The sequence below is a fragment of the Trichoderma camerunense genome, assembly GCF_050948025.1.
Source record: "Trichoderma camerunense strain CBS 138272 chromosome Unknown V8C40scaffold_3, whole genome shotgun sequence".
Taxonomy (NCBI): domain Eukaryota; kingdom Fungi; phylum Ascomycota; class Sordariomycetes; order Hypocreales; family Hypocreaceae; genus Trichoderma; species Trichoderma camerunense.
In genome coordinates, this window is record NW_028145367.1 from 125,992 (window position 1) to 147,782 (window position 21,791).

At 52.9% G+C, this 21,791-nt stretch overlaps 7 protein-coding genes across 7 annotated transcripts; 5 read left to right on the forward strand and 2 right to left on the reverse strand.

Annotated features, from left to right (window-relative positions):
- Positions 1 to 953: 953 nt before the first annotated feature.
- Positions 954 to 3,712, forward strand: V8C40DRAFT_234673 (major facilitator superfamily domain-containing protein). Its single transcript, XM_083213684.1, has 3 exons — positions 954 to 1,796; positions 1,860 to 1,971; positions 2,025 to 3,712. The coding sequence occupies exons 1-3, from the start codon at positions 1,479 to 1,481 to the stop codon at positions 3,368 to 3,370; spliced, it is 1,776 nt and encodes a 591-aa protein (XP_083076684.1). The 5' UTR covers positions 954 to 1,478; the 3' UTR covers positions 3,371 to 3,712.
- A 781-nt stretch (positions 3,713 to 4,493) lies between these two features.
- Positions 4,494 to 5,862, forward strand: V8C40DRAFT_134932 (pantoate--beta-alanine ligase PAN6). The gene has a single exon (XM_083211105.1). The coding sequence runs from the start codon at positions 4,617 to 4,619 to the stop codon at positions 5,724 to 5,726; it is 1,110 nt and encodes a 369-aa protein (XP_083076685.1). The 5' UTR covers positions 4,494 to 4,616; the 3' UTR covers positions 5,727 to 5,862.
- Positions 5,829 to 8,855, reverse strand: V8C40DRAFT_234679 (acyltransferase-domain-containing protein). Its single transcript, XM_083213685.1, has 3 exons — positions 8,449 to 8,855; positions 6,535 to 8,389; positions 5,829 to 6,466 (listed from the first exon to the last, which is right to left on the reverse strand). Exons 1-3 carry the CDS (start codon positions 8,625 to 8,627, stop codon positions 5,999 to 6,001), a joined length of 2,502 nt encoding a protein of 833 aa, XP_083076686.1. The 5' UTR covers positions 8,628 to 8,855; the 3' UTR covers positions 5,829 to 5,998.
- Positions 8,856 to 9,110: 255 nt separating this feature from the next.
- V8C40DRAFT_234680 (RNase P/RNase MRP complex subunit) lies at positions 9,111 to 10,420 on the forward strand. Its single transcript, XM_083213686.1, has one exon. It carries the CDS (start codon positions 9,216 to 9,218, stop codon positions 9,894 to 9,896), a length of 681 nt encoding a protein of 226 aa, XP_083076687.1. The 5' UTR covers positions 9,111 to 9,215; the 3' UTR covers positions 9,897 to 10,420.
- V8C40DRAFT_134941 (uncharacterized protein) lies at positions 10,074 to 11,106 on the forward strand. Its single transcript, XM_083211106.1, has 3 exons — positions 10,074 to 10,420; positions 10,492 to 10,808; positions 10,872 to 11,106. Exons 1-3 carry the CDS (start codon positions 10,250 to 10,252, stop codon positions 10,972 to 10,974), a joined length of 591 nt encoding a protein of 196 aa, XP_083076688.1. The 5' UTR covers positions 10,074 to 10,249; the 3' UTR covers positions 10,975 to 11,106.
- Positions 11,107 to 12,007: 901 nt separating this feature from the next.
- Positions 12,008 to 17,388, forward strand: V8C40DRAFT_234684 (GYF domain-containing protein). Its single transcript, XM_083213687.1, has 4 exons — positions 12,008 to 12,461; positions 12,716 to 13,115; positions 13,183 to 16,777; positions 16,841 to 17,388. Exons 1-4 carry the CDS (start codon positions 12,352 to 12,354, stop codon positions 17,149 to 17,151), a joined length of 4,416 nt encoding a protein of 1,471 aa, XP_083076689.1. The 5' UTR covers positions 12,008 to 12,351; the 3' UTR covers positions 17,152 to 17,388.
- Positions 17,389 to 17,509: 121 nt separating this feature from the next.
- V8C40DRAFT_234685 (tetratricopeptide repeat-containing protein EMW1) lies at positions 17,510 to 21,080 on the reverse strand. The gene has a single exon (XM_083213688.1). The coding sequence runs from the start codon at positions 20,578 to 20,580 to the stop codon at positions 17,548 to 17,550; it is 3,033 nt and encodes a 1,010-aa protein (XP_083076690.1). The 5' UTR covers positions 20,581 to 21,080; the 3' UTR covers positions 17,510 to 17,547.
- Between the last annotated feature and the right edge of the window lie 711 nt (positions 21,081 to 21,791).

The following is a 21,791-nucleotide window of genomic DNA, read 5'->3' on the forward strand; positions in this document are numbered from 1 at the left end:
CTCAATATTTCATCCGCTTTTTTCCGTTTGGTCGAGAGTCAAGAGCTGGGCAGCCAAAAGGGCTCCTCGACTTGTCCGGAGTCCTAATTCCGTAACCGATGGCTGTCGGAGAGATCAGGATGGGGCTCAGCTGTTTAGAGGCTCTTTAGAGGACATCTCTAGGCGCTCTAGGCTGGGACAGGGGGTTGGATGTGTGCGAAATGTGTGCGTAAAGTATTACTGGTGAATACATGTATGCGTTTACGGTAGAGTTGACCGGGGTGGTCACGCCGTGGAACGCCGTGGTCTTTCGGCAAACCTTCAATGGATCAAGGTGCGGTTGAGCAGAGATTTCTTTGAGGCTAGTGAGTCACCGGGGCCTCGAGGCGATTCCTGATCGAGTCAAAGGTCGGATCCTGCTAGAAGCTTAGCGGTCGGTAGTCTTGCTCATGGTTGGGCGTTATGCTGCTTATGCCGTGTTAGTCTGGGATCTCGCGTTATAAGCGTTATGTTGCCCGTTCCTTCAACTTAGATTCTGACTCGCACGCCCTTTGTTAATCTTAGAGAGCAACAGTTGAGTGTATTGTAAAAGAAAATTAGAAGAAAATTTACTGATTTTCCATCTCGGGCAATTGTGCTGAGTTGAGTTGGGTTGGGTAGGTATGCGCACATCACATTGTCTCTGATGCAAGGGACTTATACGCCACCTGGACATGCTGTGAATAGCTGCACACATGGCCTGTTCCCGGAGTTACGTGCACAAACAACAACCATTAATTGATTGATTGCTTCGGTCTTTTGACTATATCCGGATTCCAGCAGCGTGTTGTACCGTACCGTACTCGTACCTGAGCCCATTCATTATAAACACATATCTAAAATCTCATGCGAGCCACTTTGGGCCGCTAACTAACATCACGTCTTGGACGCTTGCGGCACGCAGTTCCACCCCGTCTCTCCGTCACTTGCAAGGCAAAACATGTCTTGGGAAAAGCTAAACATGCATAAGGCGGCCAACCAGGCTCGACAATCTGGCTCACACGCCGCGATGATGAGCTTAATTGAGTCAGCATGGGAGATCAATGTTATGTCACCCCTGCGGACTTTGGAGATTAAGTGTCCGAGAGTCGAGAAGACTGCATATCACTTATACGCACCAGAAGCGGGTCGAGGAGGCCATACTAACTAGCAGTGACCTTTACGTTCTCGCATAACGGGCCAAAGGGGGGCGTGTGGATAAAGAAAGAAAAAATAAGAGTACGAAGCACGAGCCGCCGAGTGACGACGCCCCTAGCGGACTTGGGGAATCCGCCTTGATGGAGATTTTTATCTTGATGTGTTGGTTTTATCTTATCCCCAGCATATATAGGATGGACGAGGGCCGGGATGTGGTGATGGAGCTTGCTTCGACTCCTTGTCAACGTGCAGCTGCTTATTGCTCCTCGATACCACCCTGATCTCGCACTACTCACAACCGAGAGACAGGCTCCCTTGTCGCAATGGCAGACTTACACTCGAAATCGCAGACCCCTGAGCGGCTGCATGCAGCAGTAGCCTCGACAACCACGACTCTCTACGGCGAGGACTTTGATAGCAAGACTCCTGTGCCTAGCGTGGGAGACGAGGATGAGGCTCTCGATCTCGGCCTCGATGGTGAGAAGAGAGATGAGAAGAGAGACGAGACAGACGAGAAGCAGGAAGAGATTGCTTCGGTCCAGAATGACGAGCTATCAGAGGATGAATACCCTTCGGGTATCAAGATGTTCTTCATTGTGCTCGCCCTGGTGCTGAGTGTCTTTCTTCTGAGTCTCGATATGGTGAGCTCAACACTCTCTCTTGTCTTTTCTTATGCGACAATGTGAATACTAATTCTCTTACAGACAATCGTCGCCACCGCCATTCCCAAAATCACCGATGAGTTCCAAGGTCTCGACAAGGCTGGCTGGTATGGCGCCGCCTTCTTCATGACAGTCGGTTCATTTCAATCTACATGTAAGCCATACTCGCCTCCCATATGCATATTCATCATACTAACTTCATCACAGGGGGAAAGGTTTACAAGTACTTCCCGCTCAAGGCTAGCTTCCTCATCGCCATCTTCATCTTCGAACTCGGCTCCGTCATCTGCGGCGCCGCCCCCAACGCCGAAGCCCTCATCACCGGCCGAGCCATCGCTGGCCTCGGCGCCGCTGGTCTCGGTGCAGGCGCGTACACCATCATTGCCTTTTCCGCACCGCCTAAGAAGCGTCCTGCGTTTACGGGCATCATCGGTGCTTCGTATGGTTTCGCCAGTGTCATCGGACCGTTGCTGGGAGGAGCTTTTACCGACCACGTCTCCTGGAGATGGTGCTTCTACATTAACCTGCCCATTGGAGGTGTCTCTGCTGCCATCATCTTCATCTTCTTCCAGACTCCTCGAAATGCGGTTCCCGTCAAGGCGCCCTTTGTTGAGAAGATCCGTCAGATGGACCCTCTCGGTGTTATTCTGATGATGGGAGCCACCGTCACCTTCATCCTGGCTGTCCAGTACGGTGGCATCGCTCACCCCTGGAACTCTTCCGTCGTCATTGGCCTTCTCGTTGGATTCGCCCTCATCATCGCTACTTGGGCGTTTGTCCAGTGGTTCCAGGGCGAGTACTCCATGGTGCCGCCTAAGCTGTTTGCCAAGCGCACCAACCTTGTCATGTCTCTGGTCGCCTTTATCCAGGCCGGTGGCTTCTTCGCCGCCATCTACTACATCCCCATCTACTTCCAGTCTGTCCACGGCACCAACCCGACCATGAGCGGTGTCCGTAACCTGCCGTTCATCATTGCCGTCTCCTTCTCTACCGTTGCGAGCGGTGTCTTGGTCACTGCCACTGGCTGGTACCAGCCTCTCCTCCTCGGAGGCACATCCGTCGCCACTGTCGGAGCCGGCCTCTTGTACACGATGGGAGTAAACACATCGACTGGCAAGTGGATTGGCTACCAGATCATCGCTGGAGCTGGCTGGGGCTGCGCGTTTCAGATCCCCATGATTGCCGTCCAGGCATTGGCCGACCCGCAGGACCTCGCTGCCTCTACCGGCATGCTTCTCTTCTTCCAGGGCCTTGGCGGAGCGTTCCTTGTATCTGGCGCTCAGTCTGCTTTTGTCAATACCATGATCCAAAACGTTCTCAAGCACGCTCCTCAAGTCAGCGAGGCGATGCTTGTCTTGACCGGTGCCACGGAGATCCGCAACAGGTTCCCCGTGGACCAGCAGCCATTTGTTATTGACGGCTACATGGCTGGTATCAAGGTTGTGTTTGCCATGTGTGTCGCTTGCACGGGCATTGCGACCCTTATTGGCCTTGGAATGAGGTGGCAGAGACTCAACCAGGACGCTCTCAAGAACGCCGGAGGAGCGGCATAAGCCTCATTTTTCCTTATATGCCATACTTTGATACATGCGACAGCCTGATTTTTATTAGGCTTGTAGACATAGCATGTTCTAGAAGATTTGCATCGCAGGCGTTTTGTTTTTACGTGTTTGACGAAGCGGAGTTGATCATACTCCGTGGATGGGTAATAATAGGCGGAGTGGGATTATGACGCTCTAGACTAGCATCTTTTTTTTGTATACCATATAGATAATCCTTCGCAAAGAGAATGACAACTTACGTACGATTGCACATTTGGGCATTGCTTTACGAGAGAGCTCTTGGACCGTGATGCATAAAGTGGACAGATAGTCAGCTTACTGTAATGAGAAAAGATGATGGCAAGATGCAGGGTGGAATCACGAGTTGGCAGAGTGCGAGTGCATGTGAGGTTGACTGCAGCGAGAAGACAAGGCTGCAGCTAACCCTTGCTTTATACTATATGTTGTGTTGGGAGAAGAGCAGACAAATGAGAGAAGAGCTTGATATATAATAGGCCGGATATACGTATGGAGTAGGGTCATCTCTCTTTGTGAATCACTATGATTTGTGTTGATAAACGTTGGATATCTCGTAATTACCTAGTTACCAGGGCTTTAACAGCTGTAAACTGCAAATGACGTCTTACGCGATCCAGCTCCCAAGCATTGATCTCACGTGGGACATCAGCTCTGCAACCTGTAATCCAGTCCAAGCTCCCAATCCTGCCGCCGCTCCTTTCACGGCCAACTCCGAATCTCCATGCAACACACCTTCAATCCCCAATCCCCCCAATCTCTCAAGGAAATGGAGGGGCCACAAACCCGGCAGCCTGGTTAAGCCATGACATCAAATGGTACACTAGCCTCCAGGGGACTTGACTTACAATCTCCAAAAAATTACGGCAGCACTGTACTATTAGCCCACCACCCCTCACTCCTCTCACTCGTCCCCAAAACTCCGCGGCAGAAACCATCACGAAAAAGAGAAAAATCCCTGGACTTGACTCAGCCATTGCGCGTCGGCGATGGCGGCCTCGGCTTCGATTCCTGCCTGACTGCTTCGGCTGAGCGGAGAGCTTTCACCTCGACGTATATTTAATTGCTTTGCATACCCGGCTGTTCTCTTGTGAAACCTCGGGCTGCTGCGTTCCACTGATACGATACCGATAACAAAACCTCAACTCCAAAAGCCAACCACATCTCCAATTCCACTCCTAACAAACACAAACGCAATCACAAACAACACACATCTCTCACAATGCTGCCGCAATCCTCCTCCTCCTCCCTCTCGCGCCTCGTCTCCCGCGCCGCCATCCGCACCCTGCGCACCGCCGCCGCCGAAACCGTCCCGTCAACGTCCATCAAGGTCCTCCGGCTCGTCGACGCCGTGCGCCAATGGCGAAGGCCTCACCTGACAAACTTCCGCTCCGTCGGCCTCGTGCCCACCATGGGCGCCCTGCACGAGGGCCACTTCTCGCTCATCCGCGCCGCCGCCCGCGAGAACCACCACGTGGTCGTCAGCATCTACGTCAACCCGGCCCAGTTCGGCATCAAGGAAGATCTCGCCTCGTATCCCGTAACATGGGACTCTGACGTCGCGGCGCTGGCCCGCCTCGACCGCGAGTTCGCCGATGATGGGGCTAACCTGGGCCGCATTTCGGCTGTCTTTGCGCCTTCAACGGCCGAGATCTATCCGTCTGGTTTTCCGGGCCAGGAGATTGACAGCAAGGGCAGCTTCGTCACCATCACGCCTGTGGGTGAGGTCCTCGAGGGCGCCAGCAGGCCGACCTTCTTCCGCGGCGTCGCAACCATCTGCATGAAGCTCTTCAACATTGTTCAGCCTGACCGCGTCTACTTTGGCCAAAAGGACGTCCAGCAGACCGTCGTCATCAAGCGCATGGTCAAGGACTTTATGCTGCCCACCGAAGTCGTCGTCTGCCCGACCACGCGCGAAGCCGACGGTCTTGCCCTGAGCTCTCGAAATGTCTACCTCGGCACGCGCCGCCGCCACGTCGCCGTCGTGCTGAGCAAGGCGCTGCGTGCTGCTCAGGAAGCCTACGGCAGCGGCAAGCTGAGCCGTGGCGATGTCCTCGGCGCCGCAAACAATGTTGCCGACAGCATGCTGCAAGCTCAGAAGGAGCTCCCGCCTAACCAGCGGGTTACTTACGAGGTCGATTACATCTCCCTGGCCGACCCTGACACGCTGCAAGAAGTTGATAATGTAGACCCGGCGAAGGGAGCCGTCCTCAGCGGCGCCATTAAGATGCTGCCTGTGGAGGAGCCGCAAAATGGAGAGGATCTGGGACACTCTGGAGGCCCTGCGGTAAGACTGATTGACAACATCATCTTGCCACCCAAGGCCCAATAAGAAGAATAGAGATGGCATGGTTTTACGATTGACGAATAAGAAGTATGGGTTAACGGGAGTTTCACGAGTTGAGGAAGAAAAAGAAATATAGAGACACAGAGATGTTCATTGCGGGTAGAATTGGAATACTTCGCTCCTTCTCCAGCGGCCGCTAATATGCGCGCTCTTCATTGGATCTTTTTTCTTAATTTACATAGCATCATTTGGGTATAATACAAAACAGGTGGAAAATAGGGGGAAAATAAAGAAGAGAAAACAACCCCCTCAAAGTCTTACAAATGCGCTCTGCCTTCCAGCTTCCTCTTCCTTCGTGCACTCTCCATGTTGTGATCCAGCGCATCTTGATCTTCCTTGCTCAACCTGCTGGGCACCTTTCCGCCCTTCTTCTCTGCCTCTTCAGCTTCAGCAAAGAGCCTGCTGCCAAGCTCATCCGTCAGACGAAGCACACGGCTGCTAACCGTGGCGCCATCACGCCGATTCTTACCCTCACGACGCGAGCTCGCAATCTTCTCCGTAAAGTCCCACAGCTTACCCTCAGCCAGCAGAGCGCCGGTCTCAGGATCGCGACTAGGGCGCCAGGAAGGATCGAGCTGGAGGCGGGGAGGAATCTTGGAGTCTTTGGATTTGACGACGTTGATGATTTGTTCTTGCTGGAAGCGCATGTATGAGTTTTTGAGGGTTTCTTTGTTGACGGCCTCGAAGTAGGAAAGGTCGCCTTGGTGATAGAGAGTCTTGCCGAGCTATAATACCACAGAGTGAGCAGAAGTCATACAAAAAGAAGAAATCCACATGAATAATTCTTGCTTACCAATTGGGCACTATTCTGAGCCTTTGCCTCCTCGATCCATACGTGGCCATTTTTACCCGCAGGAGGAGTGAGGCCCATCAATGACACCGCAGCGAGCCAACTGGCTTCGATAAAAGGCCAGATGAGGAAGCAGTAAAAGTCGTAGTTTTCTCTTCCTGCCTTGCGCTCCTCATCCGACAATCCAATGGTTGCAATGTTCCCATTCTCGTCTCTATCCAGGCGAACCACATGGTCAGCTTCCAAGCCGCGCAGTGTGACATCCAAGTTTGCGACAAGACCAGCGCCCGAGAAGATGAACTCTCCGCGGAACAGCGAAGACAAGAATCCTACTTGATCTTTGAGTTCATCGTAAGTGATGTCCTGGTTCGACGGCCCGCCTCCACGCTTGACGCGCGTGTACATGGCAGCGCTGACAAGAGCCTCGTAAATGAAGAGGTGAATTGTCATGTTGCGGTAAAAGGAGAGCTGGAAGCGGTCGACAGCGTAATACGTCGGTTCGGCCAGTCCCTCAACCACTCCAACCAAGTCCTTGCCCAAGACCTCCAGACCTCGGTCGACAATCTCTGAAAGGGGGGCGTTTCCAAAGTGTGCCACTCGTCCACCTTTGGCTCGGACACGAGCGGTCAGCCACTCGACACGACGGACCAATTCCTCTTTCCCGACACCGCGACCACGCAGAGTGAGAAGAACAGTGCCAATGAGGGCCGTGGGCATCACGACCGAAACCGCGTTGATGTCGCCGAGGACTTTGTAGCCTAGAGCACGAAGAAGTTTTTCTCGGACAGCTCTTACTTCAGGGTTGTTATGCCCCGTGTCTAGGCTTGCAGGAATGCTATTCAGCTTTGACAGGTGGCTGTCGACAAATTTTCTCAAACTCCACGGCTCATTAAACCGAACATCGACTCGGCCCAGCTTGAGAGAGAGAATAGAGGGTCCGTTGGAGAGGAAATCGGCCAAGTTTTCCTTCTTCTTGGGCATACCAAGCAGCTCAGTGACATAGCCCTCCGTCTCGATAACCTTGTCATACTGAGTGCTGACAGGGCACACAATGCAATCCTTTACTCGGCCGGATAGGATACTGTCGAGAACGAAGCTCAGAATGCCAAACTTTGGGGGTAACAGCTTGCCTGTACGCGATCTGCCTCCCTCGATAAAGCACTCGAAGTTGTATCCTTTCTGTAGCAGCGTGTCGATATATGACTGCACAAGTGTGGTGTACAAGGCATCGTCTCCGAATGATCGTCTAATCCACATGGCGCCCGCATGCTGCAAGAAGGCTCCTACAACCGGAAAGTTGAGGTTATCTCCGGCTACGACTACCGGCAATGTCAGGCCAAGGCGATAGCATATCAGCTGCAGAGAAACGTAATCCACGTGTGATCGGTGACTCGGCAGGAATACAATGCTCTGCTTATTCTTGGCGGCCAGCTCTGCCACTTTTCGTATTCGCAGAACCTCTTCGCTGGACACATGGATTCCCTGATGGTAGGCGCGCGTCACCAGCTGCATACAAAGGTAGTATGCACCACGGATAAAGGTGTTGCTCTCCATCTTGCAAATCATGTTGTCTGTAAGCTTCTCCGCGACCTCTAGAAGAGAGTTTTCTAGGACATTGCGTCGCTGCGCACGCTTCGTGATGTAATCTTTATCATTCTTATTCAACAATCCTTCCTTCTCCTCCACCGCCAGACGATCGTCGGCAAGCTGCGAAATCTTCTTCTGCAACAGCGGCGCCGACAGGACCATGGAGGTCATGTTCTCCGAGAAGCCGGAGTAGAACACCGGCTGGCCGATGACACGGTCGTAGGCTCGCCATCCTTGGCCAGACACATAGAGGGAGACTTCGCGAAGAAACCTGTTGCCAGCGGAATTAGTAGGAGCGAGAGGAGCCGGCAAGCCTCGGCAAATACGCACTGGAGCGGCTCGCTGCGAAACCTGGGCGATTGATTCATCAAAGCTTCCTCTTTTTCATCGTGGACCATTCCCTTGGGCTCGACGAAGCCACTGGGCTGCAAAGTGATTTCATCGCCAAGGATTTGGAGGTCGGGGGCCGAGCTATTGGCGTCGTCAACGGCATCGCCATCGTGGGACATGGCTGGAGGTCGCGGAGCCGAGGGATGGGATTGTCGTGGTGTGGAATCGATTTCAGAGACGGCAGAGGGACGTTGACACGAACAACAGCAAGGCCATGCTATAAAGAAAGGCGCTTCAGCTGATGCTCGGTCGATGCATAGAATACGCGGAATCAAAGCTGGTGTAGAAGAATAACAAATGGCCAGACATGAGGAGTCTGATGATTATCCGGGGTACCGCAATAGTGCTGTGGGGCAGCAGCGAGTGCTAACAAATTGGCCTTCCAGCGGTTCCTTGGCCCGAGGGCATGTGAAGCAGAGCTGTGGTCGCATTGAACAGCTGAAAACGCTAGCGGCCAAGCCCGTACCAAGTACAGCTAGGGCGCCACCAGCAGCTGCCCATTGCTGAGTACCGACGACTTTTGCTCCACCTGCAAGGCTACTGCCAAGCTTTGATATCCCAAAAATTGCCGATTGGGATGGAATTTTCATCAAACATTCAATCTCTCATTCACGTCAACCTCCCAGTTTCTTCACTCCCTTCAAAGTCGATTTCAAGGGATTGCTGTATTATCAGGCATCTGAGGTTCAATATTTCGCATCGCCATCATGGCATCTTCCGAACAGATCAAAGTGACTCAGGATTTGCTGTCAAGAGCGCACTCTCCCGACAGCGCAAACCGCATCTACAGTGATAAGATCCAGTATCGAACTCTTCAGCTCAAGCCAACATCTCCTCCTGCTGCTGCTCAAAATGCCAGGGCAGCACGTCAAAGAGCCCGTCTGCAGGGCAAACTCCGGGGGAAACAAAGGCCGAAGCCGCTCTCTGCTCGTGAGCGCCGCCAGCTGGGCCTATACGACATCCCCAAGGAGGGGCAGAAGTATGAAATTTACGAAGGGCTGAACAAGCTGTGGATGGGCTACGCCTTGGAAATCTTGGGCAACGACATATACACCGGCGGCCCACTGGCTGCTGCGAAGCTGGCAAGCGCCGAGTTTCACGGAGCTGAGGCCGAAGTGGTGAGGAGTCGGTGCCCAGGGCGAGTGGGTATCAAGGGCATCATTGTGAGGGACCGCAAGTTTGTTGTTGAGCTGATTACAAGAAAGAGGGGGCTCAAGGTTGTTCCCAAGGAGGGGACCACGTTTCGTGTGGAAGTATCTGAGCCTCAACAAGCCAGTGATGCCCCGGAGAAGAGATTCGCCTTTGAGGTTCTTGGAGACCAGATGATGCTGCGTTCTGCCGATCGAGCCAACAGGAAATTCAAAGCGCATTTCCTAAAACATGTCTAACGTTTGGATGTTACGACTACTTCGATCCCTGATGCCCCCGCCCCTATCCGTCATGAGGTTGGGGGGGCGTCTCGTCATTACGAGCTCCACGACCAGACTGGCTTGTCCATTTTTTAAGTTTCAATATTGGGATATACGTCGTCATCCTCCACTCGTATCCTACGTATTGTTGGACTGATATTAAATATCGAAACGTGTCCCCAATATTGCTGCAACATACAACAGGCCTTTCACTCATCTCATCAACTCATGGCTATCGAGCAAAGACGAGACTGCACAGAATCCCGGATCTCTGATATTATCAGCCAAAACCGATCTATCTCTCTACAGCTTACAGAGAAGCGTCAGCAGCAATGTTTTTTTGCGAGCCGATCCCATGGAGGATACCTGTGCCCTTCGTTGGCCCCGCGCTGAGGACGATGGCGGCTCTCATCTTGCTGGCCAACGTGAATGCGCTCTACGACAAGATGGAAATCTTTGGCGTCAAAATATGTCTTCCCATTTATGCCACCAATCTTTGCTTGGTAAGATCACTAGCAAGGCTGTGTGTCGTGTCTAGAGAACACAGCTAATCATTGCCATGACGGTTGTTCAGATTGGCGCAATATTTTTAGTCCTGTGTATATTCGCAGCCCTAAAGCAGCACGACTTTGCCATCGACTATGACACTCTCTGGGCTACAATTACAGTTTCCATTCTCTGGACCATTACCGCTGGTTTCAATATAGGCATCGTGATTACTGCCATGGTGCATTGCCACAATCCTCGCTTCAAACACGACGCCGAGTTGAGATACTGTCACTTCTTTGGCAATGCACATTTGGCTAGAGCTCATGGATGGGCGGGAAAGAGTTGGCCCTTGTACTACTGGGTCAGCGTGGTCTCGGCTCTGGTAATGGCATTCTGGCAAATGTGCGTCATATTCCCCTTGAAATGATCCCCAACGAGCAACGTGTTGACTTGTGATTTTCTTAGGCTCAACTGGATACTGTGGATCAAACGCGTACGGCGGATCATTATATACGGAACGAGACCGCCACATATTCATCTGAATGATTGGCCTTTGCCTCCTAGGTGAGAGGCTGTGGATGAATAAGAAGCAGGGCGGAGCGGGCAAAGCGATCCATGGTTATGAGGCGTGGTTATGGACGATACCTAGGTAGGTATGTAGGGGGATTGCCTACCTAGATGGCGTATTTTGGATAGAGGAGTAATGGTAAGGGTTATTTATCATAGCGACAGCCACAATGATATAGATACCTGTACTTCTCATGAGCTGTATGTAAAGCTCTTGTCGATCCTTTTGCGCGTGCTCTTGTGTGCTCTCCAATGATACCTCCCTTATTGAGCTTGATGCTGTACATGGGTACCTAACCTATGGAGTTGGGCTCCGCATGTGGCTAAAGGTTGATCGACCCTGTGATCCAAAAAGTCGGACCATTGCCAAGTAAACGTTTGCCGTATCTCTCCGATCGAGATAAACAGTTGAAACGTATGGATAATTTACTTTTTTATATAAATACTATCTCCTAGTAGGAGGAAAGATACTAAGATACGCAGAACGTGGGAGAACGAACAACCAAAGTCAATATCTACCAACAGTCAGTACCTGCGGTTGGTGGCGGTTGGTACGTGCTCGTATGTATTACAACAGTCACCAAAGCAAATAAGAGCCCAGACCTCGAATGAGTAATACTGACTGCCCTGTTGGGCCGTTACCCCAAACCAATACGGCTGCGGCTGCATATGTATTAGCATAGCGCAGAGCCATTGCTCCGGAGATGCTACCCTTCCCTTCAGCTGCCGCATGACCCGTATTAGGGCAAATATCACGCAGTTTGCTTCAGGGCTCACATGTCCAGATGCAACTCTTCTCGAGCCGTGATTGTACCAGTACTATTTTATTTTATTTTTTATCCAATGCCTCTGCATTATTTGGCGCTTCCTCAAGCCCCCGCCCCGGTGCGTTGCCGCACTTATCGCAGCATGTCGTAATACGGCGCTGGTCGCCCTGCCAGTTTTCTCGATTAGGATTTAGCCCTCGCACAGTAGGCTCGGTTAAGGTTCGGTCCTGTCCTTTTGCGGCCTAGCGGCGCCCAGCCTCGCTGTACATACAGCCTGGGGAACAGATTGGAACCAATTTTATCTTTCCCAAACCTCAGGTTTTTAACGCCAGCAAAGCCTTGGTAGCATTAGTTTCTCATTCAAGCATTCTGTCCTCTCGCGACCTAGCCTCCAGCTATCCATACGACTCAGACGACCTTTTACGCGCGCCATTGTTATCACCAGTCATATTGCTACTCCTAGCAGACTTTGGAATTTTTCCTTCTCGCCAGACACAACCCACCCGTGTCTGCATTTCTCACCCTCCAGTCGTCGACCCACGACTGCCCCGAACTCGACCAACACCCCCGCGCCTCGATACACGATTCCGATCCGTGGGACAAGTCCAACCATGCCGTCCAATCTCCCGTCAAGCTTTGCCTCGGCCGCTGCCGGCCAGAATGCCAACCGCGATGCGAGGGGTGGCAGAAGTGATGGAAGGGGATCCGCTGGAGGCGAATGGTGAGTCTTTGCCCCCTCGCCAGACACCTGCGTTGGACGCGAGATCTGCAGACGACGGAGATTTTCTGTCATGCATGCAATTTGTCCTGCTTCCGTGCACTAGTGTGTGCCGTACGAAATATTATTTTTTCTATTTTTTCTTATTTTTATTTTTTTGGCGGGGGATGCGCTCACGACACAGTGCCCCTCTGTTGTTTTTCCGAAAACGGTCATGACCTCTTTTCACCTTCGTCGAAGCTAACTTGGATGCTTAGGTCTAGGAGAGACGGCCGCTCAGCTAACGGTACACTGACTTTCCGTCGTTCCTCTACCACGCCCCTGAGCCAGACCTCAAACCCTCCCCCTGCGAACGACAATGCCGTCCAGCTACCTACCGTCGAGGACCCCATCCCACAGCCCACAACATACGAAGTTGGTCCCTCACGTTATACCAAGGATGATCTGCTCGAGATGTATCAATCCCAGCGACCTGGTGGCAATCCCTCTCATCTCTTCATCTCAGGTTGGGATCCAAGCAATGCTAGTGGTAGTGGCGTAAAGGGCTGGGGAAAAAGCAACGAGAACCACGTGCCACAGGATCCCGGCACCTGCTGGGATTTCAACGGCGACACGGCACCCATAGGATTGTCGGGATTCTCTCAAGACGAAAAAGAGGTTCGAGATGCCCAAGTTTTCTGATTGGAGTTGTTATATGGGCGCTAAGTAACTAACCCTTGACCAGGCCTTTTCTACCGACATCAACTCGCCACTCAAGCCTCCTACGCAAGCTAAAGAAGGTCACCAAGCGGCAGTCAACGGCCGGAAACCATCTCTTTCCCATGCCCCTGGAAGCACATTTGGCGTGAGCTCTCCATCATCCGCTGTCCGACCTGCCACCCGCCGACGAGAAACCGTCGACTCCAATCCGTTCAGCCCTACCAACATTGCGTCGCCAACTGCCAGCCGGTTTTCGCGAGATGACCCCCTGTGGTTTTCGCGAAAGCCCGGTGAATTGAGAGAGTCAGAAAATGATGATCCCGACAACACCGAACAGGCCCCGCGTGATGCCCCAAAGCCGCCGATTCCTGGTTTAATGCGAGCCAACACGTCGACCGGTGTGAGCATGACGTCAATGTGGCCATCATCTACCGCGTCTAGTGCTGGCGCGTTTGGTAGCTTTGCCTTGCCCACTTCGCCAGCCGTTGGTGATAAGCGACCGGGCGGTGCTCCGGGAGGCAGTCGACTTGCTCATCTAATCCCCAAGGACAATACCGAAAGCGCGGCTAGCAAATCATCCGAAGCCCAGAATCCCCAACAGTCTTGGAGGACTAGGCCACGAACTGATACTGATCCTTTCGGCGGCAGCGAGGAGGTGTCTGGCATGTCTGGCATGTCGGGTAGTGCTGCTCTCCAAGGCGAGCAGGATATTGCTCCTGGCGGTCCACAGCCACCAAGTAGAGGGATGCCCTTTGGCACTCCCATTAAGGGGTCTACTGGAGATTTTGGAATGTCCAACCTAAATTTGGGCGGCTCATCGTCCGGCGACAATGGTCCTGCCAGTCCCTCGGAGACAAACCCTTACCGGAGCCCCCCGACAGAACGCCACGATCACGACGGACCTTCTGATCAAGGTACTGGGGATAGGATTCATAGCACTGGCCATGAACAACCACACTCCAACTATAGTACGCTTTCTAGAGGTTTTGCTGCTGCCTTTGACGGGAGCGATCGTAGTCAGACGTCCAGCGTGGGCGCCAAAGCCGCCTTTCTGTCGTCTGGTTGGCCCGCGCCAGCTGGCCCATCTACCGGAACCCCTGACCGCGAGCGGTCCAATTTTGGAGGAGCATTCGGCAGCTCTCTCTTTAGCCCTATCGGTGACATCCAATCTCCCGGCTTGGGCAACCTCGGCGGCGTGTTTGGGCCATCCAATACCGGTAGCATCGGTCGGCAAAGCAAGTTGGGATCTCTGTTCCCTCCCGCTATGCAGGCTCAGATGCATGCACATGAACACGAAAGCAGCCTCTCCGACTCTCTTGGTGACCTTAGGCAGAGCAACCCGCTCGGTGCTATCGGCCGAGGCAACTTCGCCGTACCTACTCGAGACACGGATAGCCCCATGAGATCTAATCGTGGAGTCTTTGAGGAACTTTTCCCCTCCAGCGATAGCTCTAGAAATCTCGCTGGGTTTGGAACCTCAGATGCTGGACAGCCTGGCATCGCTGCGGCAGTGCCCCAGTCATTCACACCAGTCAGTGGCGGAATGCCGTTTGGGAATGCTCAGGCTGGCGTAGAGCCCCCGTCTGCCCAGGTCCGCCAAATGGTAATGCCTGATCGGATGCGATGGGTCTACCTCGACCCTCAGGGGCAAATTCAAGGTCCTTTTACTGGACTGGAGATGAACGACTGGTACAAGGCCAACTTCTTCACTCCTGATCTTAGAGTGAAGAAGGTAGAAGACCCCGAGTTTGAGCCTCTCGGCCAGCTCATCAGGAGAATTGGAAACTCTCGCGAGCCATTTTTGGTCCCCCAGATCGGAATTGCTCATGGACCTCCTATGCAGAGCGGCCCCTTTGCACCTGGTGCTGGAAGTGGCATCATTCCACCCCTGAGCGGTGTATTCCCAACGTTTGGCAGGACTCTCACTGCCGAAGAGCAAAACAACTTGGAGCGTCGCAAGCAAGAAGAGCAGTTTCTCATGGCTCAACAACGCGACTTTATGATGCGACAGCAGGCCATGGCCAAGTTCCAAATACAGCCAAGCCTGCAGCATCATTCCAGTGCTCATAGCCTCCAGAGCCAACCAAGTTTTGGTAGCATGACATCGCCGCTGGGAGTTCCCCAGCAGCAACATCACCAGTTGCCGCATCAACAACCCATCGGAGGCCTGGGCCCGGCCACCGTTTTTGATACCCACCCTGGTGCTGCCAACCCCGCTGCTGTCCGCGCCGCTATGGGAAACGGGGAGCTTTTCAGGCCGGAAGACCTGGTTAACCTCTCGGCCAATGAACGTCAAATGCTCGTATCCTTGCAGGGTGAGCCTGCCGGTACTGAATCTGGTGCGCCTCAGCCCATTGGGACTCCGGGCGACGCAAGTCTACGGTACGGTCTGCCAGAAGCTAACGAGCTCAAGGAGGACGATGAAGGTTTCAAAGATCGTTTGAAAGAATTTGAAGATCTACGCGCCGAGCATGACGCCGAACAAGCTGCTGCCGCGATCGTCGAGGAATCCCAAGAGAGCTCCGCAAAGCAAGAAGAAGCGATCGTAGCAACGCCCCCCTCCGTCGACCCGCGAAGCGAACCTGCCCCCTCAGCCAGCAAGCCAAGCAAAGCCTCTAAGAAGAAGGCTGTCAGTGAAGAGACGTCGTCGCTTTCTCTAACCCAGCAGGTGCAAAAGACTCAAGCCTCTGTAGCTGCTTCAGCGGCCACCCCTCCTGCTCCCCAGCCGACTGAGCCAGGAATGCCGATGCCATTCCCCCCTCCAGCTTCGATGACCCCCCTTCCCGCCCCAACGGCACAGAGAGCCAGGTCTAACTTGCCTGAGCAATTCAACCGATCCCAAACCGCAACTCCCGACGCCATCGCCCAGCCTCCTCCGTTGGCCCCGTGGGCCAAAGATCCCGGTCAGGAGGGGCAGAAGGGCCCAAGCCTGAAGGAGATTCAAGAGGCGGAAGCCCGTAAGGCGGCAAAGGCCGAAGAAGCTGCTGCTGCGCTCCGAAAGGCCGCGATGGAACAAGAGGCAGCTCTGCTCAGAGAGAAGGAAAAGTCGGCCGCTGCCGCTGCGGCCGCTGCCAACGCTGGCCTCCCAGCAACCAGCACCTGGGGCCAAAGTTCGCCCGTGGCATCTGTCAGCCCCTGGGCTAAGCCGGGAGCTACCAAGGCCAAGGGAACAACACCTAGCGTAGCATCTGCTGCGGCTGGAGCCAAGAAGACTTTGGCCGAAATCCAGCGCGAAGAGGAAGCACGGAAGCAGAAGGCAAAGGAAGTCGCTATTCAAACCGGTGTTGGCGCCCCTGTTAATACCGCCAAGAGCTATGCCAACCTCGCCGGTAAGCCGAATCACGGCTCCACTCCTACAGCACCCTCTCCCATCTTGACCAGTGGGAGTGGTTGGGCCACCGTTGGAGCTGGTGGCAAAGTGAAGAGTCCATCTACTGTCCCGTCTCAGCTTCAAAGCCGCTCAGTTAGCAGCACCAGTGTCAAGCCTGCTTTGGCCACCCCAGTGAAGCTGGCACCCAAGTCCATTGTTAGCAATGTTAGCTCTACCAACACCGCTATGGATGAGTTCAACAAGTGGGCCCATAGGGAGCTCTCGAGGGGGATCACTGGCGTTAACGATAGTAAGTCGTCTCTACATGGTTCGCATTTCACGTCTCCGGAGTATTCTAACGCTTATTTTGCAGTCACGAGCTTCCAAGCAGATCTTGCTGTCCTGCCCCTCGACACTGGATTGATCGCAGACGCTGTGTATGCTAACTCTACCACGATGGACGGACGCCATTTCGCTGAAGAGTACGTTCGACGAAAGAAGCTGGCAGAGAAGGGTGTGGTTGAAAAGCAAACCCAGGCTGAGAGCAAGGCGTCGGTCTCCGGCGGCGGATGGAGCGAAGTTGCCAAGAAGAGTGGTGCTGCTACCCAGACCAGGGAAAGCGAGGCATCGATCCAGAGTGCCGACTTCAAGGTTGTTCCTGGCCGCAAGAAGGGCAAGAAATGAAGCTCTGTTTAAAAGCGCTGTTGCTTATAGTTACATGTATTGAGCTTGAGGTTTTGTTGTTGATTTGGATGACTGCGGAAGCGGAAAAGCGACATGTGTATAAGCGAACATGACAGCTGTTTAGTGTAGTTTCATGTAACATGCCTTCTGGTGTTGAGAAATGACGTTCAGAGATGCAATTTGTGTCAGATTTTGTTGTCATGTGTGTTGTAATTGCAGTGTTGATTGATCCATGCCAGCGACTTAATATCAGGTCTGGGCAGTGCCCCTTTAATATGTAATTGCATCAAACCCTTACGTGCTTTATGAATTCAAGTAAACTTAAAGTCACAGTGTTTAGCACTTTCAGATGAGCCTTGCTTCGATAGTTTTTGCATTCATCTTATTCTAGTCTATTCAATTCCTGTCTATTTTCAATCCCTCCATGAGATTCTCCAACGTTCGCCACCCCTGGCTGTCCTCCCACGTCGCCTTTCCTCGTCCCATGACGCTGCGGACGGCACTTCGCGCCTTGCCCTTCCACTTCTGTCCAATAGTCTCGACATCAGGTCCCCAGTTCTCAAGTACAGAGACTAGCTCGTCGGTTCGCTTGACGACTTCCGTCCAGGCTGCCTCGTCGGACGTCCAGTCGGTGCTGGCAGATTCGCCGGGTAGCAGTCCGCTTCCAGAGGAGCCGACGGCGGCACGCCAGGCACGTTCCGAAGCGTCGATTGCGCCAGCATAGTCGTTGCGCCAGGCACGGAGACGCGAAACAAGTGTCCAGAGCTCAGAGCGGGTAGTTATGAGGGGCGTGATCTGCTCCTCTATAAGCCGGATTACGGCGCGCTCGACGGAGCCGCGGGCGGGTTCGTAGACGCCGCTGCTTGCGGGGGCTTTATCCTTTGACAGGATGGCGTCCTGGAGGAGGGCGGAGAGGATGTCGATGTCGAGGGCTGTTTCGGACTTGCGGATGCGGATGGTGTTTGAGATTGCGATGACGATGTCTGTGATGGGGGTCGGGTAGATGCGCGAGGCGAGGGTGACGACGTTGTCCCAGATGCGCCAGTTGTCGTGGGCGATGGAGGCGCCCTTTTTGTATGCTGCGAGGGATTGGGCGAGGAGCTTGTTGGGGTCGCGGGATATGTTCTTTTCCTCTGCTTCTGCTGTAATGCTGTCTTCATCATCGTCGTTGACGGTGCCGTTTGTAGGCTTGCTCTCTTCTTTGTCTTTTCCGGGGGCTGTCAGCTCGCAGTAGAGGCTGTACAGAGCACTTCCAAGGTTGCTCCATGTTCTGGCGCCTTCACCTCCTTCGGTATCGTTTGCGCTGCTGATTGATCGACTGTAAGCCTCTGCGGCATCTTCGAAGCGTCCAAGACGCAGGCTGATATCGCCGAGACGACCCCACATGTCGGGACTGAGCCTGTTGACGTTGGTGGCCTTTTTGTAGGCTTCGAGGGCCTTGGCCAGATCCTTTTGGCCGAGATAGTATTCTCCCAGTGATCTTTGGGCACGGGCGAAGCGCTGCTTGGAGATTTCCCATGCGCGCTCATAGTGAGCCGGATCGTTTTCCAAGTCACCGAGGATGCACCACAGACGGGCGGCATTCGGGGGAGGAGGCTGTCGCTCCGGTCCTGAAAAGTCATCTGCTTTGAGGAAGCCGACGTCTTGGCCGACAACTTCATCTTCCGGCTCGGATGTGGAGTCTGCTGCGGCTCCGGTCTTGTTGAAAAGTCTCCAGCGGATGATCCCCTTGGCTTTGGCCTCTCCTCCACTGCCTCGACCGTCTTCGTCTTCGGCAGCCGCACTGCTGGCATAGCAGAGAGCAACTTCTGCCCAAAGTTTGAGACGCTTGAAGATTTCCAGAGCTGATGTCATGGAACCGACGCCAGCCCAAGCATAGGCAAGCTCAGATTCGAGATGCCATCGCGGAGGAGTAGACAGAGCGTGGATATAACGGAGACGAACGTGGGCAGGGGCAGATTCTGAGTTTGTTGCGGCGGGCAGGAAAGTGGTGGGTTTGGAATCGTCGACAGGTGCGGTAGCTTGGCCAGGAGCAGTGACCTGAATAGCTGGGACATCAGATTCATCGTCGTCCTGAGCTTCTTTGCTTGGAGTGGAAAAGGTGGTATCGGTGAGGACTTGATCGGCCACAGCTTGTAACTGGAGCACACCGCGCTCAACTGTTCTGCTTCTGTGGATTTCTATCCTTGAACGAACGAGCAGGGCTTGTGTGTAAATCTGCCAGTTGACGGACTTGTCGGTCAAAACACGGACTGCAAAGGGCATAATCTGCTCAGAGGTGAGGCCGTCGACGGGTGAAAAAGCGTCCTTGATTGTTGCCTCAGTAAGAAGAATGATTTCATCAAGGGCAGATAGCTGTGGCTGGTCATCTGGCGCCAGGTCTGCCAACGCAGGCGGTAGAGTCTCAACGGCTGTCGTGGTCTTTGCGGGTTCCTTTGCGTAATGGATCTCTTCCAGTAGGGTATCGTCGTTGAGCTTGAGAGCATCCGGCTTGGCCTGTTCCTCGTCGTCCTTGCTGACGGCTCCTGCAATATCCTGTTCGGTGGCACTCTTTGCAAAGACAACCAGTTGACTGAGGTTGTTCTCTTGGAATTTTGTCCTTTTTCCAAGGGCTCCAGACAGAGCGTAGGCAATTCCAGTAGCCTGCGCGGCCTCATCTATAGCTTCCTTTGCCTTATCATTACGACCAAGTAGAATGTAGTTGTTAGCAGCTTCGATAAGAAACAAGGCCTTCTCTTCTCTGGTCCAGGTTTCTTCTGTGGCCCAGACTTCAGTGCCGAGGATTGTTTCCCGAAGAGCGTCTATTTCATTGCTGATTTGTGTTGCCAGTGTAGGCACATCACTCCATTGTGAGCTCTTGTTGAAGTTGGATGATGAGCCTAAGCTTGGCTGCGTGATAATCTTGTAGTGCCAGACGTTGACACGCAGCCTTTCCCACGCAAGGCTACGCTTTGTTAAAGTCCCTTCAGGTGAAGGTAGCTCAAATATGTCTTTTGTTTCGGACGCTAGAGAATCAACCAAGATGTACTTGGCCAGAGAGAAGAGTTCTAAATGAGGAATATGGGCATATGGAACAACGCCATCAACTTCGAAATATCTCAGGCAGGCCCTTCGAAGCTGATGCAGAGCAACAGCAGAGTCATGAGATTCTGAGTTGCTGGAATTCCAAGCACTGATAAACAGCTTCTCGACGTGAGTTGACTCTTTCGCTGGCAAGACAGGGCCGGTGACGGTTGCTTGGAGGAAGGCATCGAGAGCGGCTAGACCTATGGCGAGGAGTTCTGAGGATGGGTGCTGTGTGGATGAGACCGGGGCCGGCTCATTTGATATGGAGACCAGATGAGATACATGTGCCGTTATGAGTTGCTCCGTTACAGCACTGCCAACCAGGGTGGCCAGGCTATTAACATTTTCTGATGTTGAGTCCATGGTGGGGTTGATGCTGATATTTGGAGTTGGTGGTGTTGAACGGCAGCCCTGGCAGTCACAGAGCCGCCACGAACCAGGAATAAATGAATCCGGGTATCGAAAAGATGTCACCTGTACGGTCCTAAGACAGACACGAGCTGCCCTGAGATGCCTTGATACGGTATCTTGCGATTGTTTCGCAGGCTTCCTTTTTTTGTGGTTTTCGTTATCGATAACAACAGTAAGGTGGGATGGCGGTTTTCACCAAGAAAATTTTAGTGTCCAAGAACCCTTTACCCCACCTAACAGAACTGACAGCCAGCCATGTGTGTCGATTGAGATGGAAGAAATTCTGGAAGCATTCTCTTGCATTCAGCCTCTACTACGATTTCATCCGATTTCAATTGGATCATTCATTTCTCTACCTATCATAGTTGCTACAGCTACTGAAGGAGAGGAGCATATAAGAGGCAGCTCTGGCTTGTAAGCGGTGAGACGCGCAAAGTCCTGCCTTGGTTGTTACATCTTGCATGGATGCTTGGTGACCATGATCAGGAGCTTCAAATATCAAAGAGCTAGGCTATGAATATCTTCACCGCTAACGCAAATAGATGAAGCTCTGTGCTCACCTCATTCAACAAATTTCATCAGCTTCAGAATGCCATCTCTTTGACATGTGATTTCCCCAAATTGGCAATGCAAATCCGGGGTGCTGCATCTACTCAGTTCTAGGCCTTTGTCTCGCTTAACTTATATAGCCTTATCGCGACATTGCTACTAAATTTGTTGAGCTTCATCTCTATGCGCGGAGATGGCTTCATCCAAATGAGAGAATCCATCTTCACATGCTTCTACAATGAAGAACGTTCTGATGATTTTTTCCTTTCTCTTTTTTGCCCCATCTCATGTCTGTTGGCTTTACTCGATACGCACCGTCTTGAAACGGACCCACACGCTCACCAAGCTGAGTGTGAGTGGACTTGGCAGAGTTTTTCTGACCTGTGCGGGTTTTAGTGATGATGTCCTTTTACTTGTATACTACGAGCAGTAAGAATGCTCCGGGTGGCGGCGGCAAAGGTCGAGTTTTCTGTAAAAGTACATGTATGGAGACTCAAACACAGCAGAGTCTCGACAACAGTATTCAGAGAATATGGGCAGAAAACGTATACGGAGTACAAACACTCATATTATAGGATGCTATCCCCATTTGACCTGGGTAAACAGAGGTCACG